Source organism: Pelobates fuscus, chromosome 8 (assembly GCF_036172605.1).
Source record: "Pelobates fuscus isolate aPelFus1 chromosome 8, aPelFus1.pri, whole genome shotgun sequence".
In the NCBI taxonomy this organism is placed as follows: domain Eukaryota; kingdom Metazoa; phylum Chordata; class Amphibia; order Anura; family Pelobatidae; genus Pelobates; species Pelobates fuscus.
In genome coordinates, this window is record NC_086324.1 from 131,075,703 (window position 1) to 131,093,068 (window position 17,366).

The following is a 17,366-nucleotide window of genomic DNA, read 5'->3' on the forward strand; positions in this document are numbered from 1 at the left end:
CCATAGGCCTGGGGCGCTTGAGCTCTCTCCTTGTCGTGTGACGGCTCAGAGTCGCTGGAGTCACATGGGTCTCCGAGCGCCATGTTTGCTCTGGCCTGTGAGGACGGCCTGTTAAAGGACAGGCGAATATCGGAGTGGCCTGCACCCTCTGTATGGGCGATTTTCCTATTTTTTCACCCCATCTCTCTCAGGAAAGGTTGCAAGGTAGGTGAAGTCGTCGTGGATCGTGCACTTAAGGGCTAAAAGTCAGTTTTTCTCTCTATGGAGCGGGAGCTCTGCAGAAGCAAAACCGCTCAGTAGCTCAGCCAGCCACGCCCCTCTTGATTACTATATTTTAAAACACTGTACATTTACTATAACCTTGTATGCTACAACTTTTAGTCAGATATTTATTTAACATTATGTAATATATATTTATACTGTTCTATATAATGTAGCACAGAATCCACAGAATTAAAATTTATAGCAAAGCTTGCCACTGGTCTGAACTTAGTTAGCTAAGTAAGAGTGATAGGTTTAATTACACAGATAGAATTATGAGAAGCAGACCACATGTGGTTGTCATATAAGGTTTCAAAAAGTTGTTTCCACCTCATTTAGAATAGCCAGATGTATCTGAGATATAATATATAATTAGCAATACAACAGTTAATACAATGTTGCTAGATATTAAATCTATGTAAATAATACCAAATAAATATGTAGACAAATAATTAATTCTGATGCAGCTTCACAGTAACTTCAATTTACACCTGAAGCAGGTTAGATAAAATCCTCCGACATTAATAAAATAACATGTCAGAATTACATGATAGTCATTACTCAGTTTTTATGGTTACGTTATGGTTACGTAGTCATACTGTTTTGATATTTTAGCTCTCAGACTCTAAGAAGAAATTGCAAGATTACAGCAGCACAATTGAAACACTGGAGGAAGGCAAAAAGAAACTTCTAAGAGATATTGAGGGAGTGACCACACAGTTTGAGGAGAAGGCCTCTGCATATGACAAACTGGAAAAGACCAAGAACAGACTACAGCAGGAGTTAGACGATCTTGTAGTTGACCTAGATAATCAGCGTCAACTTGTGTCCAACTTGGAGAAGAAACAGAAAAAGTTTGACCAGGTTTGTTACTTTTTTTTTAGTCTATGGTGCCACAAATATACTTATAAAAACACTGTGAGCTACTAGGTGGAATCATGATTAGATAAATTGCATACATTTTTTATTTTTTTAGATGTTTGCAGAAGAGAAAAATATTTCTTCGAAGTATGCAGAAGAAAGAGATCGGGCAGAAGCAGAAGCCAGAGAAAAGGAAACCAAAGCCTTGTCAATAGCTAGGGCTCTCGATGAAGCTTTACAATCTAAAGAGGAACTTGAAAGAGTGAACAAGTTACTCAAAGCTGAAATGGAGGACCTGGTTAGCTCAAAGGATGATGTGGGCAAGAATGTAAGTAAAATGGCCATTGTAGTTGATGAAAGACTTGAGTCCAGTAAGATTAAAAAAAAATTATTATAATTTTTACACAATTGATAAATACAGCAAGTGACAGAGAAAATAACATGTGCCAGAGAATAATATGATCAATTATTGGGCAGTAATTGGGATCAACAAGATTAACTTTTACATATGCCAGTCTATGGTACATGTTCTTGAACAGAGTGTCTTTAAATCTTTATCCTACACTATGAATTAACTGATCAATTTGAAAAGCTTTCCCACATATTAAGTGGAAGTTTGCCTGGTTTCTTAGGTCTATATTAATATGATGGGGAATATAACCATAGTGAGCAAGTAAATCAAGACTTAGAATATCCGACAATGATAAGTGCTAATACCACAGAGTGTTGTTTGGTATGGAATAATTAACTAATTACGAGTAAAATATAATTTTGATTCTTTATATATCAATGGTAAGACCCATCTTTATATATTTTGAGCACCAGCATTTAAGAAGGACATCATGGAATGAAAAAGCTGCCCATTTATGAACAGATTTTCACTAGATTGCAGACTTATCCATTGAGAACCCAATAAAGTTGTTTTCCAACTTTATGCTCCAAATGTATTAATGACTAGGTCTATTATGTGCTACTCCTTTATGCTTGACTGATCAATATTGTAATAATTTTTATTCAAGTGAATGCAAGTTTTAAATCTTCTCTCCAAGGTACACGACTTGGAGAAAAACAAACGAGCTCTGGAGCAACAAGTGGAAGAGATGAAAACGCAGTTAGAGGAGTTGGAAGATGAACTTCAAGCCACCGAAGATGCCAAACTTAGACTGGAGGTCAACATGCAAGCCCTAAAAGCACAATTTGAGAGAGATTTGCAAGCAAGAGACGAGCAGAACGAAGAGAAGAGAAGGCAGCTGGTTAAACAGGTAAATTAAATACTTAGGAACATTAATTTAAATAGAAATGCAAAGGTGCCACTCTCATGAAAAATGACACATATACCATTGTGTTTGTTAAACAGATAAAATAACAGATGTACTGTACTTTCTCTCTTCTAGGTCTATGAATATGAAACAGAACTGGAAGATGAAAGGAAGCAGAGAAATACAGCAGCTGCTGCCAAGAAGAAGTTAGAAGTTGACCTTAAGGACCTCGAGGGACAGGTTGACTTTGCCAACAAAGGTCGTGATGAAGCCATCAAGCAACTCAAAAAATTACAAGTACGTGGACTTCACACAGTGGAAGTGTTAAAATTTATAAAAGTTTGCTAAATGTTGCAGACATAACTCCATGTTTGTTTAAATTACAAAACAATGTAAGTCCTTTTATTTATATACTCTTTGACGTCTTTATTGTGTGGGCTTAAATTTGCATTAGTTTTGTGTCTTCTAAGTGTAACAGTTGTAGTTGTAACAAGTTATTCACACCATGCGTAGCATAATTTTTAACACAATTTGACATATATTTCAGGCTCAGATGAAGGACTTCCAAAGAGATCTCGATGATGCACGTACAGCCAGGGAAGAAATATTTGCAACTGCAAGAGAAAATGAAAAGAAAGCAAAGAGCTTAGAAGCTGAACTTATACAACTGCAAGAGGTAGCTATTTAATCAATATAGTTGAACATGTCCCGTTAACATGTTGATTTGAAGTACAAAAAGAAACCTCTATATATAGTTGCAAAGCCTAAGATATATATTTATTCTCCCAGGACCTTGCTGCAGCTGAGAGGGCAAGAAAACAATCAGAGCTAGAGAAAGAAGAACTTGCAGAAGAACTGGCTGGAAGTACATCTGGAAAGTAAGATGGCTGTAGAGAGAGAGAGAGAGAATTGTAGTACTCAGGTCCATTTCACAAATGTCACACTTTATTTGCGAAAGGACCATGCAGAAGTCCTTATTCTAATCATTATTCTTACTGATAGTCTACAAAACATGGTAACCAATAACTCCCATATAATAGCTCCACTGAGTTCTAGTTTAACAAACAAAAAAATATTGTATGTTTTGCAAATTACTGCAACCAGAGTTCATTAACCCGGAGACAGGGAGCTCCAGGCTTCCGAGCCTTTGCAAGGAGCTAATGTGTCATAGTACTTGAAATGACATTCGGCTATAAATGTAATTTGACTTTTTTATTCCCTCCGCAATGTTTAGATCTGCCCTCCAGGATGACAAACGTCGCCTGGAAGCAAGAATTGCTCAGCTAGAAGAAGAGCTTGAAGAGGAACAAACTAATATGGAGGGAATGAGCGACCGTATGAGAAAAGCTGTGCAACAGGTAAGCATCAGACAGACTATAATCATAGTGTATTGATTTCTTTCACATTCGGTTACAGAAGATGATGTTCTCCCTTTTCAGACAGAACAAATAACCAACGAGCTAGCAGCAGAACGTGGCACCGCACAAAAGAATGAGAGCGCACGGCAGCAGCTGGAGAGACAGAACAAGGAACTAAAGAGTAAATTGCAAGAAATGGAGGGAAGTGTCAAATCCAAATTTAAGTCCACAATTTCTGCTCTGGAAGCCAAGATCTCACAGCTCGAGGAACAATTAGAACAAGAAGCCAGGTACAAATTATCTACATACATATTTATATATATATATATATATATATATATATAAATATATACACACATATATACAAGGAGAGCCAACATTCAGAGTAGGGTTTGAGGAGTCAATAACTTGTCTATTAATGAACCAATTTCAATGATATTACATACAATGAATGCTTAATGTATGTAGACTTGTTTGACTTGGTACGGAAGATGACATGTTTAAAATGAACTTAATTTGCAGCCTTGCAAAGTCGGCTCTTTCGATTGCATTGTTTATAACATTAGTTAATGTTTCAGGCACTAACGCTCGAATTTCTGCACGGATATTGTACTTGAGTTGCTCAAGTGTATGCGGTTTGTTAGTGTACAGCCGCTCCTTCAGATATCCCCACAGGAAGTAATCGGTAGCTGAAAGGTCAGGCAAACATGGCGGCCAATTATGCTGAGAATTTCTTGAAATTATCCGCTTGCCAAACAATTGTCTAAGGAAGTCTATTGTGGCCCTGGCTGTATGGGCAGTAGCCCGATCCTGTTGAAACTAAATTTCAGGACAATTTTATTTTTGCATCAAAATAATGGACCTGCCATTTTGAAAATAAAATTCCACTATTTTTACTTGTTGTTCCTTCGTGAAATTACCCATGATGAATCTCGGAAGACTCACAAGGTTTATTATGTACCTGCAACAAAATAACTAAACTACGAACAAATACGTTATTTAGCTGTTAAATCCTACTCTGAATTTTGGTCCACCCCATATACACTCATATTTTTTCTATATATGCATCGCACTGTTTATCAGTTTTCTTCCACAAAATTACCATACCTCTCAAGTGTGCCTATATAGAAGGGACAATACATATTTTAGGCAACGTCCCTCTGTCCCTCTTTTCTTTACCAATATCCATCTTTTCTAAGAGCTCCATATTGTTGGTGTATCTGAGTGTGTAACAGTGCTCCACAGTATTAATACTCTTGTTCTAAGTTACATTTTAGTTGTACAACTAGCTAACGGTAAGTCACCTTAAATTTCTCAGAACAGCTCCGTCCCTGCCATACCCCCACTCACACCCCTGAAATGAAAGTTCCCCTTTGTGTCTATTAAATACATTACAAAAAAAGTTATGCCACAATATTTATTAAGTAATACAATAAAATATTACTAGCTATTTTCCATCTTGGCTTTTTGGCCTAAATTTTATAGTTCAGTTTTTAAATCACCCTAGGCTAAATATTTAGCAAATATTTCAATATTTCTCCTCAGTTTATTTAAATAGTTAATGCTATGGAATAATTCTATATCAGTAATGGCATTAAATTCACTTCATCCTTTTACAGAGACAAAACATCAACAGTGAAAACATTGCGCCAAAAAGACAAAAAGCTTAAGGAAGCTCTATTGCAAGTGGAAGATGAACGGAAACAAGCAGAGCAGTACAAAGACCAGGTAAGTTGTTCGCGGTTTGGGGGTCTCAGAACTGAATAATGCATTGCCATCGCTCACTACTACTCTGTAAAAAAAAAAACATTTTGAGATTTTTCTTACTGGTATTATGGTTAACTTAACTTTTCTTTCACTCTTTATACCTTAGTGTCCTTCTTGCTCCAATCTAATAAATTGCTTTGAGGGGTCCACACAAAAGACCAGCTCCTAAGAAAGGCAGCACAGGGCATTTGGAAATATTTTTTTTTTCCCAAAAAGTCCCAAACAAATTTACTATGTATGCAAAAATGTATTCAGAATTTATGGATTCTTGAAACAGCCTTCCAGCAGAGGCAATAAGAATTTTGCGCTGGAGCTAAAGTATGTCTGAGATGGTCCTAAAAGGGATTAAAAGTGATACTTGCCATTAGCCTTGCCAAGGGAAATTTTGCCCCGGTGAGTATGCCATGGTCCCTCCAGGCCTGTACTGGCAAGTAACTTTTAAGGCTTGGCTAGTAGGGAAAAACTTGAAATTAAGCTCTGGTCAAATGTTTGTTTTGTGTTAGTTCTCTCGTGTAAATTAATTTGTGAGCTTTTGTTATTATGGAAAATTACTGGTGGCCTGAAGAACGAATGCCACAAAACTGTCTCTGTGTCCCCTCAGGCTGAGAAAGGCAATGTTAGGCAGAAACAGCTGAAGAGACAATTGGAAGAGGCAGAGGAAGAATCTCAACGTATCAACGCGTCTCGCAGAAAACTACAGCGAGAGTTGGATGAGGCAACTGAAAGTAACGATACGCTGACCAGAGAACTCGGTGCACTAAAGAGCAAACTCAGGTGGGTTGATCTAATTTAAATGATTTATTCTTTTTTTTTAAAAATCCAGCAGTTTAACGTACACTGCAAAACGTGATCTGGTCCACCAATTAACCTGTAGAAAGTATAACACACCATGAAATTACATTAAAAAGCTGCTACAGTAAATGTACAGAGCATTAGACCTATATAACTTAGGCCTTGCTTTAACCCCTTAAGGACCAAACTTCTGGAATAAAAGGGAATCATGACATGTCACACATGTCATGTGTCCTTAAGGGGTTAATAAGCTTTTCAAATGTTTAAATACTGTTGGAAAAACTTCCAAGATTTATCTGCATAAATCACACTTAATGGCTATGGACATTTTTGCAGATAAATCATTTGGAAGGTTTTTCCAAAAATATTGAATCATCTGGAAGGCTTATTAAATCAAAGTCTTAGGCCTCGATTTAAAATTAATCGATTAGCGTTTCAAATGATTTCATGTTTTTAGATAAACTGTTAAAACTATTTTTTTCCAAATGTTAAAATAACAAAATATAAATCATACATAAAACATATATCAATATATCACAAAATATCACAATATTACAAAATTCTAATATTTTTCCGTAAAATTAAATAATTGTAAAAGTTCATCCCAAAAAAATTAAATCATTTGAAAAGCTTATCCAACAATATTAAATTGATATGGATTTTTGATATCGGATCTTAAAGTGGGCCTGTCATGGGTGAGATTATTTCCTATATGAATAAGCCTGAATATAACCAAAACATATCTATATATTTTTTTAATCTTTCTGTATTCAGGTCTTCCATTTTTCTTTTTATGGAAGACTTTGTAGAGGTCATTTATTTTGTTTAGACTCTTGCTGGTCCATTCTTCTACCAGTCATACAACATGTACTGGGTACATTGGTCATTCCAGTGCTTTTGCTTACTGTGAAATTGGTGTGAATAATTTGCCTTTGCTGTGTTTCCATCAAGATGGAATGACATGTGCTTGCAAAAAAATAGATTTCAACTGAAAATGTTTACCCATACTATCCATAATCTCGGCCCTGACAGATCTACTTAAAGTTTCAATAGGTTGGTAAAAGGTACGGGAAAGGTATAGGTCTAATCAGAATTTTATCTTGAATCATTATATGATATAATGGTAATAATGGAATTTTAACACTGTCTATAGTGGTGACACTGCCCCCTACAGATCTTCCAAAATCAATAAAATAAGAATAAATCTAAATTCTACGTAAAAATCAACTTTAATAATTTAGAAGTATTAGCATACAGTTGATTGAATCCCAGTTGTAATTTAGTTTCAGACATATAAAACATTTTTTTGGAAGTTGGTCCAAAAATGAAAAGAACAATTACATAATGTAAACTGAACATGTAATAATGTCAAAATTAATTTAAAGGCAATATTTGCAGTTTTTTTTTTAATATATAGAGGATGAAAAATGTGTACTGCTATGACATTATTATGTAACAATATAAAAACATTCAGTACAATATGATGTGAAATTGATGATGTCACAACAAAGACAGCCTTATTAAGCAAAAATAAATAAATTCCTTTATATATTGTGTGTAGAATTAGGCATTTTGTTTGTACATCACAGAAAGCAAAATGTTTAAGTGAAGGAGAACATGCGAAAACCTCTTTCATTTGAAATGGCAATTAATGGATAAATCAATGTAGGAATTACAGATAATGTTAGTGAAAACGGAGACATCATTAGGAAAATATATATAATATGATAATTTAATATCTTAGTTCAAAAAAAGGAATAGACAATTCTGAAGTAGATCAGAACACTTGAAGGTCATGTGGCTATAAATATGGAATTGGAAAAAAGGAATACACTAATTAATCCACTTTATGACTAAAGTCCTGCATTTTCCAATGTATAGCTATCATCGCAAATTATATATATTTACTCAATTATCTGTATTTTGTTAGTCTTTACAATTCGGTATGTGGCATCTGTACTTCTAAAAAACAAAACAAAAAACACATATACCAATTTTAATACTAATTATTGTTTGAATTTGGTTATTTCCACAGAGTATAAAACATCCCTCCTTGCCCCCCCTAAAAAATAAATCATTGTAATCGTGGGAAAGGAAATTAGGACCAAGAAATTTCTAAATTAGATTTTTTTTAAAGCAGTAACTGCAGAGCTCTTGAGGTCATTCTTGTTTATTATTCCCCAATTTTACCACTTCAAATCCCTTATTAGAACACACTATCTTGGGATTCTTGTGTGCCAAAAATTGCTGCCAAATAGTTTTCCAGAGTGTTGTAATTTTTTTCCTTATATAGTAAATGTCATTAAATTTAGTACAAGTGAAGGGTTTAAGTCAAACAAATCAGACAAAAGATTATGTTATGTAATGGCAGTTATTTTTTTTCTTGCAGTTGCACTTGCCAAATGACCTATTTTTACAGATTAAACATGGCTTTTAAGTGTTTATTGACTCTTTTAAGCTTCTCTTTTAAAATAATGTAACCCTTACCATAGTTAGCGCTCAATTACCAAAACACACTAGCAGGGTTATTTACTAACGTGTGCCTTGTAAAGAATCCAAAGTGAATTAAAACTGAATTATAGAACAAAAGAACAGAAATTGGAAAAATGCAAAAAAAAATATTTCACTGACAATTTCTGACAATTTTCACTTTAGTGAAATAAAAATCAGTACAGAAAAAACACAGCAATGTTTTGTGATAGCTGGCATAGCATAACAAAACAATAAATTACAAATAATGGGATGTGTTGCTTATTTATTTGATCAGGTTTACAAAAAGTATACTTAGGGCCGGATTTCCCATTAAGCAGAGTAAGCATCTGCCTATAGACACATGCCTGATGGAGGCGCCTATTCTGCATGCTGCCCAAGGTGATTGCTGAACGGTACATGCTGAGGGAGCCTGGTTTGTGCATGGCCATTAGATTGAACACAGTGATCTCCAGAAGGGAGAGAGAAGAGAACTGGGGCCTTAATATATACATACACACACACACAAATACACATTGCTACACATATTTCTACCCATCCTACACACACACAAATACACATTGCTACACATACTGCTACCCACACTACACACACACACACAAATACACATTGCTACACATACTGCTACCCACATTACACACACACACAAATACACATTGCTACACATACTGCTACCCACATTATACACAAACACATTGCTAAAGATCCTGCTACCCACACTACACACACAAATACACATTGCTACCCACACTACACACACACACACACACACATAACTGCACATACTGCTTCCCACACACAAATACACATTACTACACATCCTGCTACCCACATTACACACACACACACACACACACACACACATATTCTGCTACACATGCTGCTGCCAACACGGTTAAAAAAAACAAAACACATTTTGCACACATACTGTTCACAAACACACATATTCTGCTACACATGCTGCTCCCAACACGGTTTAAACCCCCCCCCCCCCACATTTTGCACACATACTGTTCACAAACACACTGATACACACAGACATGCCATCAGACACACACACAACTACACATACTACACATACATATACCTACACACACTATATGTATGTGTACATATATGCAACAATTTTTATCACATTTACATACACATATGCTGCTACCGACAATACACACACTACTACACATACGTAAACTACTACACATAGTGCTGCCCACACTGTTACAAACACACACTTCTGCAGTTACTGTACACAAAAACACAGACATGCCTTTAGACATACACACACACAAATACACATGTACACATACATATACCTACACACATACACACACACAATATATATATGTGTACATATAAGCAACAATTTGTATCATATTTAGAGCCAGTCATGTTTATAGTTTTGTTAAAGTGGTACAGGTGCTCATGATGTTCATCCGGCCCTGCGTATACTTAAGGAATGTAATCATTAAAATATAATAGGCAATCATTAGTTTTCATTTAATGCAGCACAGCCCTGAAGCTATACTTTTTTATTTCATTATATCAAAATTTGTGCTGCACTGCATATCAAAAGCATTGTTAACTAAACAGGCGCAACAGCCACTCAGATTCTATCTCTGCACCAAAAATAGTATTTTGGACATTAAAATGGGTGCAATATATCCGCAAGGCACTTTTTTTTTTTTTTAATTATGATGATGTCCAGTACTGTTTATCTCCCAAAGAATTCCACATTTTATAAAATGAACCTTTTTTTTTTGCTGTTCACTAATATTATATATATATATTATATATATAATAACTTATTTCTGTGAGCAAAATATAACAGCTGCAGAATCTTTCTATTTCAGAGGGACACAGGATACAACGCAATGACTAAGCAGGTACCCACGCCTTCAATTTTGCAGCTACTCCATTCTCCCAATTATTCCAGGTTCCCCTTATAGCTTATTAAATAAGCATTGTATGTTTAACACAAATTTGTCTGATATACAGCTTTTCTTTTAATTACTATAGTTGACACAAAAAAAAAAAATACAACTTGATGAAAATGAAAAAAATGTAAAAACAAAAATAAAATTGATTTTTCAAGGATTTTCTCAAATAAAAAAAGGATAAAAATGGATTTGGGGAACATACAATGCTTCTTTAACTATTCACCTTCTTCCTGCAAAATCTGAAGGCTTGGACATCCTTATATTAATACATATCTAATCTACCAAACGGATATTTTAATGAAGAAAACTAACGATTTTCACTTTTCAGAACCAAGATGGGAAAAATGCACATAACTAACTTTACCCAACACATGACAAACTCTCATCCAAAAAATTTAATGTCTTTTAAGTTATGCATGAAGATGGGCACATAATTAAGTCCCAACCATTTAATTTAGAAAAAGGGAGCGGAAAACCATAATACTTGCAGGGTCGTTCACAAAACCATGAATTTTTGGGAAATCACTATTATTTTTTTAAACCAAAATAACTGAATTAAAAACATAGCTGACTTAGAATTTTTTCCCCCAATCTGATTATTTTGGTCTAAACACTCTGAATTCCTGACAATTCACAATTAAGTGCAGAACCCCGTTTGTCAATGACACCCCCCTTTATAAACATATAATGAATATTTGTTGTCACCACACATCTGTTTTAGAGAGATCACCATAACTTGTGCAGTTTATCTGTACATATGAATGGAAACGAGACAATAAACCTGTTTTAACATGTTATTCCACCTTTCTCTCTGTAAATGTATACACATACACACAGCGGTTCTTCTTCGATGGTGGAATAATTCATTTAGGGTTCTTGTTTTTGAAGGCTGTAAGAAATTGAGGTTTTCACTTTGCTAATTACTACACTTAGTTACAGATTGCTAATAATTTCTTTATAGAAACAGTAAAAAGTATTCAGGATTACAGCCTTTATGGACGAAGTGCTGGATGGATTAGTTTTGAACAGACGAGAGGAGAACCCTAAAAGGGATCAATTCTCACTAGATTACTAGATTAAGTGCTGGATTATTTTACAAGAAATGAACATAACTCTATTTACGGAATCCCAAGTTTTCCTGTTGACCCTTGTGGAAAATTGTGATTCATTTACATTTACCAGATATGTTCGTAACTCTTATAACAGAATGCAGACCTACAGTTGAAAAAAAAATGCTTTTTTTTATCTGTAGGCAAATGAGAAAGATAACATTTAGATGTTATGCATGTAGAATTTGTAAATTAGCCTTTAATTGCAAAGCATAGACAAATAAATTACATCATTTGAGAGCCACAAACAAATTCTATATTTATGGGCCAAGATGGAGATAACCCAGAACTGCAAAATCAAGTCAAACAACCTCTCAAACTTTAGTATTTCTGCCCTGTGATTCTGTTTGTTCTAGGCATAATTAAAAAAAAAAAACAGAACTGCAAGTCTTATTTCAGCCATGTATACTCATCATATTTGCTGGCTTTCAAGAAGGTCCAAGAGGTTGAAGTCATGAGGGTCATTAATGATGTCATTTGTCATTGACATGTCCCTAAACTGGCTCAATGCCCAGCTGCCCCCTTATGTCCAAACTTTATACTTGTCAGAATTGGCAAGTATGCTTCGTATTCTGGAAAACCCGATCGAGTAACTCAGTGGTATTTTGCAGTTGTCTAGTAGATTTCACAGGCATATAAAATATACCAATCTCTAATATCACGTACAGTTTTAGAAACAGGCCAATAATATTGCATTTTATTAACTGCATCAGAAATATCTTTGCATGGTCTACCCAGTAACTCAAAGACCTATTAATACAGAAAACGCATGCAGAACACTGTACCTTTCATACAATCTACTATCACAACCCCAAAATATCTACTGTACACTAACCACATCTGTGCCTTTTTTCATTACTGTAGGGTAATCTTGTCATGTCTGTAAAATATACTCTGGTAATGATTGTTCTGCTCAAGAAAGTAATATTTAAAGGAACTATTGTCAGAAATCGAATTTGTGTTTCCTTGATCACTGGTAACATACTGTGCATACCAAGGTTAACCCCTTAAGGACACATGGCATGTGTGACATGTCATGATTCCCTTTTATTCCCGAAGTTTGTTCCTTAAGGGGTTAAACATTTTATTAAACATTTTATTTATTGCACCAATGTATTTGTTTTTGTTTTTACTACGGTAATCTATATCAGTTCTCAAAGCTTTGATTCCATGTTTTATTTACGAGTAAACACTTGTCTGGCTGTGAAATTACTCGTTTTGGCCTCCAAAACATATCAGAGTGTATTGAACATGAGGAGTTAGCCAGATCAGCAGAATTACATTCAACCACTAGACTACACAATGATCATTTTGACATCATAAAGAAATATACTAAGGTGACTGAATCAACATACCTGTAACCAAGACTTGTATGCAGTCAAAAATACTTCTATAAGGCAAAGTGCCCTATGAATTCTTACAACACGTAGGATGCACACATAGAAAACATGTATTCATTTTTTTTACATAGATGATTTAATTTTCTGTATGTGTCCTGTTGCCCTTAACCCCTTAAGGACCAAACTTCTGGAATAAAAGGGAATCATGACATGTCAGACATGTCATGTGTCCTTAAGGGGTTAAAGGGATCTTGTTTTCCATGCATTGATAAAGAAAAAAGGGGAGATGTTTCACCATCTCAGTGATTGAGGTCTTAGCACTAACCATTCAGTTGTACAGCTCGGAAATTATATATGTAGTGAAACAATTGTTACCTACTAGTCTAGGCTAAACCATAGTCTTCTCAACCGGACAGGGAACTCAGTGGCACAGCACTCCTTAGCTCACAAAGTTTACATACAATGTGTCTTAGAATAGCTGTTTTCTCAGTGAACTTATCAGTGAAATGGGAACGAAAATCTGACACCTTTAAATATTAACACCAATTGCTGTTTAAACAGTGCAGATAAATCATGCTCTGCTCTGTTGTGCAGCAATACCGAAAGCTCTGTTAGATTATGTGTAATTATTAGCAACTCCAGATGTATGTCCTCTAACAACCGTTTACCTTCTTTAGACGGGGGAATGAACCATCTTCTTTTGCGCCCGCACGGCGATCAACAGGGGGCAGGAGAGCAGTAGATAACACAGCGGATGGGTCGGAAGAGGATGCCGAAATACGGGACGCAGATTACAACGGAACAAAAGCTAGCGAGTAGTTTTACTCCCTATCACATCACCTGCTTTTGGAATCCTCACTTGTAGAAAATTATTTATACTCTTTAGTTCCAGAGAAGCCTGTAACAAAGTGTTGCAAGCTGCTCTGGCAATGAAGAGTGAACATTAGAACACACATGCTCATCGTTGACTTCCAAATGATAGTCTACAAGAACACAGACCCATGGCAGAAGGTCAAGTTATTCCCAAGACTATGAAGACCTACTAGATACAGAGAAAGCCCCAACACATTTCACAGTGGCAGCAATTTGACACTTCATGCTCAAAACACAAAAAGAAAATATGCATTTGAGGGCACAAATCTTTAGCTGTCCATAGTTTGAGTTATATTTAACAAAGACTAGGGCTTTTTTTCATGGCTTGATTCATCTTCAGTTTTCACATCACAAAATAAAGGGGCTGGAGAAGGCCTGTGAAAATGTACGCAGTATGTGGACTGCCTTAGAGGTCTTTGACATTTTTAGAAAATTGTGGGGAAAAAAAGCATTTTTTATTTTTATTTTCCGCATTGGCTAACATTCCAATAAATGAAAATCCTTACCCCACTGTGCCAGGAGTTATTTGTGATGTTTAATCACACAAGATTTCTTTTTTTAACCTCTGATACACAAAGTGCCTTTCTGATCACCGATATTAAAGATTTATTTAAAACTAAAACTGATGTATTACACTGTTTACTACTGCACCCTGAATTGTGCTAAAGCCACTGTCACTAATAAATTTATAAAGCACGAGATATTATAGTATCGGCCTTCTGTATTAGCTACACATTTCTGGGGTTATGATGCAAGGTGGTATTTGAGTGTTTCCTCTTGCTTTAGAAGTGGCAGTCTCCTTAACAAGTCCGTTGTGTTACTAACCTATATTTAAGTGAAAAATATTTTGAATTGGCTTATCTAATAAAATTCAATTTTATTGCAAGTTGTCTTTGTTATTCATTAAGAGCATTTAAATGGGTATGATAGAGTCCCTGACTAGATTTATCTCAAATGCACACTTAGAGGGACACTAGGTTCTGCAATCAAATGCACACTTAGAGGGACACTCTAGGTTCTGTAATCAAATGCACACTTAGAGGGACACTCTAGGTTCTGCAATCAAATGAACACTTAGAGGGACAATCTAGGTTCTGTAATCAAATGCACACTTAGAGGGACACTCTAGGTTCTGCAATCAAATGAACACTTAGAGGGACAATCTAGGTTCTGTAATCAAATGTACACTTAGAGGTACACTCTAGGCTCTGTAATCAAATGTACACTTAGAGGGACACTCTAGGCTCTTTAACCCCTTAAGGACCAAACTTCTGGAATAAAAGTGAATCATGACATGTCACACGTCATGTGTCCTTAAGGGGTTAATATGTTCATGTCACTGAAGTGGGTATAGTCTGTGGAGTCCCCTGGTGCTGTCTCTCCATTCAGCTTTACACCATTTTGAGCGTTTTAACTTAGTGAGAGTTCCCAACAGCCCTTACCTCCTGTGTTTTTTGGGTTAATGAGAATACATTAGCCTGTGCAGCAATGGGTGGTTATGATTGGCTGAACAAATGAATACATTGCCGTGACTAAGCAAGATTTTAACCTCTGCCATACCACATGTGGGTATACAAAACAACATAGACTTCCCGCATTCCTTGATGTGAAAAGAGATCCCTTCAGTGGCACAAAAAGATGCAATGCTTCAACTGAAACAATTTGGTACTCGGGTACTTTTGGTTATTATTATTTTATTATTTATATAGCGCCAACAAATTCCGTAGCGCTGTACAATGGGTGTACAATGGGGTTAAGACTAAGGCTTGACCCTCATGATGTCCTAACATTTTAACGTGTGAGCAAGATTAAATCCTTGCTCAGACCAAGGAGTTCAAGGTATAAATCAATGCCTGGGGCTCCTTCCTGTTAGCTGGGGCATTTTTTAGTGGCCCACGACTGACACATGAGCTGTATGCAGACTTCAAAGTGAGCACTGTATAAAGCTCTTTAAATTCCCAATGACTGCAAAGCGGTGTGAGCAGGGTTAAATCCCTGCTCACACCAGGACACCTAGGTATCAATCAATACCTGTTGTTCCTCCCTGTCAGCCAGGCCATTTTTAGTGGCCCCAGACTGGCAGATGCGCTGCATGCAGCACTCAGAGTGAGAGTTGCAATCGTTATTTAAATAGGCATTTAAATACCTATTTCAGGATTGCTGTCATCAGGGATTAAATCCCTACTCACACCAGGTAGTCCCAAATATCAATCAGTACCTGTGGCTCCTCTCTGTGAGCTGGGGCACATTTAAAGCTGTATGCAGCGCTGAAAGTTGTGCTTCTTGTTGCAGATGCCCAAAAGAGACTCCCAGGATCTGGACAGATTGTGACAGGGTCCCCCAGAACATCCCCGTGCCAACTGGGGGGAGCCCAGCACGAATCAGTGTAATTGATATGCCTGTAGATGACAGCAACATACCGCTCTCTAATGTATTAACTAGGAAACTCATCTGCTGTTTAAACAGGCATTTACACTGACCAACCACAACATCAAAACCACTGACAATTGAAGTGAATAACATTGATTATATCATTACAATGGCACCTGCCAAATGGTGGGATATATTAGGCAGTAAGTCAACAGTCAGTACTTGAATTCCATGTGGTAGAAGCAGGAAAAACGGGCAAGTGAAAAGATCTGAGTGACTTTGACGAGGACCAAATAATGAAAACTAAACGACTGGGTCAGAGCATCTCCAAAATGACAAGTCTTGTTGGGTGTTCCCAGTATGCAGTGGTTAGTACCTACCAAACATTGGTGCAAGAAAGGACAACCAGGGATCCGGCGTCAGGGATATGGGCACCCATGGCTCATTAATGCACGTGGGGAGTGAAGGCTAGCTCATCACACAGAAGATCTAATGTAGCTGAAATTGCTGAACTTAATTCTGGTCATGGTAGAAAGATGTGTAGCCGCACATGTATATGAGATCATTGCCTAATATGCTCAGCCACAACAAGTCAGGTTAAGGTCTATATTTATTGTATTGTAGCAAATTGAAATGTGAATTGCAGATTTAAGGCAAACTGCGGATTTGAAAAAATACTTTAACAGCGCTATAGTTGCAGCTTTGATATTTTAGCAATTCAGTTTTCAATTTGTTACACTACAGAGTTTAGTGAAGACACTGTGTGCATGCTCATTGCTGTGGAACTCAATGTAATATTCACAATATCTGAACATAACAGAGCTCCATAGCAATAGAATTCTCATATTACATCAATATTTATATAACTGCCATTACTCCCTACTAGTGAACTTCTCCTCTGTGTTCCTTTCTCCAGTGGTGTCCTCCTCTTCAGATTCTTTTCCCTACG

At 36.3% G+C, this 17,366-nt stretch overlaps 1 protein-coding gene across 3 annotated transcripts in view; it reads left to right on the forward strand.

Moving 5' to 3' along the window:
* The window catches only part of MYH11 (myosin heavy chain 11), an 89,942-nt gene extending 75,009 nt beyond the window's left edge, over nucleotides 1–14,933 (forward strand). For 2 of the 3 annotated variants that reach the window (XM_063430317.1, XM_063430318.1), the window contains 11 exons: nucleotides 877–1,125; nucleotides 1,238–1,450; nucleotides 2,172–2,384; nucleotides 2,517–2,678; nucleotides 2,929–3,057; nucleotides 3,171–3,259; nucleotides 3,616–3,739; nucleotides 3,821–4,029; nucleotides 5,359–5,467; nucleotides 6,108–6,280; nucleotides 13,852–14,933. In XM_063430317.1, coding sequence (XP_063286387.1) covers nucleotides 877–1,125; nucleotides 1,238–1,450; nucleotides 2,172–2,384; nucleotides 2,517–2,678; nucleotides 2,929–3,057; nucleotides 3,171–3,259; nucleotides 3,616–3,739; nucleotides 3,821–4,029; nucleotides 5,359–5,467; nucleotides 6,108–6,280; nucleotides 13,852–13,993 — 1,812 coding nt within the window. In that variant the 3' untranslated portion in view covers nucleotides 13,994–14,933. Of the gene's footprint in view, nucleotides 1–876; nucleotides 1,126–1,237; nucleotides 1,451–2,171; nucleotides 2,385–2,516; nucleotides 2,679–2,928; nucleotides 3,058–3,170; nucleotides 3,260–3,615; nucleotides 3,740–3,820; nucleotides 4,030–5,358; nucleotides 5,468–6,107; nucleotides 6,281–10,638; nucleotides 10,672–13,851 lie in introns of all 3 variants that reach the window. The other variant, XM_063430319.1, reaches the window with a different exon arrangement.
* Nucleotides 14,934–17,366: the final 2,433 nt, after the last annotated feature.